At 62.6% G+C, this 1,870-nt stretch overlaps 1 protein-coding gene across 1 annotated transcript; it reads left to right on the forward strand.

The window, feature by feature from the left end:
• Nucleotides 1–91: 91 nt before the first annotated feature.
• DQ04_18011000 (hypothetical protein) lies at nucleotides 92–1,012 on the forward strand (the record flags this gene model as incomplete). Its single annotated transcript, XM_009317655.1, has 1 exon — nucleotides 92–1,012. The coding sequence occupies one exon, from the start codon at nucleotides 92–94 to the stop codon at nucleotides 1,010–1,012; it is 921 nt and encodes a 306-aa protein (XP_009315930.1).
• Nucleotides 1,013–1,870: the final 858 nt, after the last annotated feature.

Below are 1,870 nucleotides of genomic sequence, written 5' to 3' on the forward strand. Positions count from 1 at the left end.
CCCCACAACCTTTACGCAGCCGAGCGGCGGCACCACCTGCACAAACGGGTACGCGTGCAGCCGCTTCGACGCGTCGTCAATATGGCGGTTCATGCGCAGCGTGCCCTGCACCAGCACGGTGCTGCCGAGTTTCACCTGCTCCTTTAGCAGTGCGGCGGGAAAGTTGTCGCCCATGCAGCGAATAACAATCAGCTCCTTCTCCGACTCTGCCGAGGTAGGTGCTGCTGCTGCGGCGGCGGCGGCGGCGACGGCTGGGTCGCCTTCTGCAGGGGCGGTGCTGTCGCCAGACACCTCCAGTACGTACTGCGTCACCGCCATGGCGCCAAGGAAGCCGTGCTGCACGTCAGCGATGCGACCAAGCAGTACGGTGTTGCTGCCGGCACGTACGTGCACCGACATCGCGTGTGCCTCCACCGCGGCAGGCGGCGCGGCCTTCTGGAGCAGCTCCGGTATCGCGGCTGCCTTCAGCGCGTCGCTTGCTGACACACTTCGGCTATTACCTGTGTTTGGGTCGTCGCAATCGCCCCTGCCTTCTTCCGTCCCACTGCCACCGTCACCGTTAAGCGCAGACTTCGGCACGTACATCGCTGACTTCCGCTGTGTCTCGTACAGAGCGTGCATCTGGGCATCCGTAAGCTCTTCCCCATCATGTGCCGTCTCAACATGGTCAAGGAGGGCGTCTAGCAGGCGAAAAGACGGAACTGCATCATCGCCGGAACAGTGGTGCCGTCTCTCGGCGCAAAGGGGACAGGTGAAGCGGCGCTGCGTTGCTGACCGCGCCAGGCTCGGCCGTGAGGCAAGCTGTTCGTTGGTAAGCACACTCCTCGCCTTATCACCCTTGTGTTTGCCACCAGCATCAGCAGAAGCGAGAGCGGGATTGTCGATGTCGTCTCCATCCTGTGCGGCCTGCAGCTGTGCCGTGAGCTCCTCCTGCGGAATGAACGGGTTGACGGGCTCGTTTTCCAGCTCCTGCAGCACGGCATTGGGAGAATCGCCGAATGGGTTCGGGTAGCGCTTGACAAGCTCCTTTATCGGCACCAGCATTCCCTGCGCGCGGCCCCGTGACGCTGTCATGGCGCCACTGGACAGCATGCCCGGCTTCTTGATACCCGGCGCCGCCCCCTCTGGCGTGGCGCGGGCGGTCGGCTTCACCTGAACGTCCATATCTTGGCGCCGGTCCGCGGTGCCCTCCACAACAGTGTCAAAGGGGACGTACGCACTAGGGTGATTCTTCTTTGGGACGTCGTCACGCTGCGTGGCAACGACGTCCCACACGTCCTTGAGCAGTGCGTCCACCAGCTCCTCGCTCGGCAACGCGAGGACTGCCTTGTTGTACGGCGTCTTCACTGCACTGACGCCACCACTGAGCACCCCGTCTGACTTCGGCGGCGCCGCACTAGTGTTTGCTTTATTTACAGCTGCAGCTGCGGAAGCCTCTGCCGCTAATGAGGATGATGGTGGCGTCGGTATTGCGGCAGAAGTGGGAATAGCGGCGACAGAGGCTGCCTCCTCAATGATTTCCCCGGCACCCGGTCCAGCAGCAACAGCTGCTGCTGCATCTGACGGATGCTTTAGCTTAACGTGGTGATCCGCAGAGAATTCGAGACGAAACGCCTTGCCACAGGCGGTGCAGTGAAAGCGCATTGTTGGGTCCGATGGGAGGCGACGCACCAGAACCGTCGTCGTCGCGCTGCTGCCTGCACCCTTTGGCGTTCCTGCCGCTTGTACAGTAGTGGCGGGTGCGGTTTTTTTCGTAACGGTGGTTGTCACGAGGTCGGCGGCGTTGTCAATCACGAGCTGCCGCGAACCGGTGGTGTGCAGCGGTGGCGGCAGGTGGGTCGGCTCGTACGCCAACTTCATCCCACGCATC

Source organism: Trypanosoma grayi (genome assembly GCF_000691245.1).
Source record: "Trypanosoma grayi strain ANR4 Tgr_1801_V1, whole genome shotgun sequence".
Taxonomy (NCBI): Eukaryota; Euglenozoa; class Kinetoplastea; order Trypanosomatida; family Trypanosomatidae; genus Trypanosoma; species Trypanosoma grayi.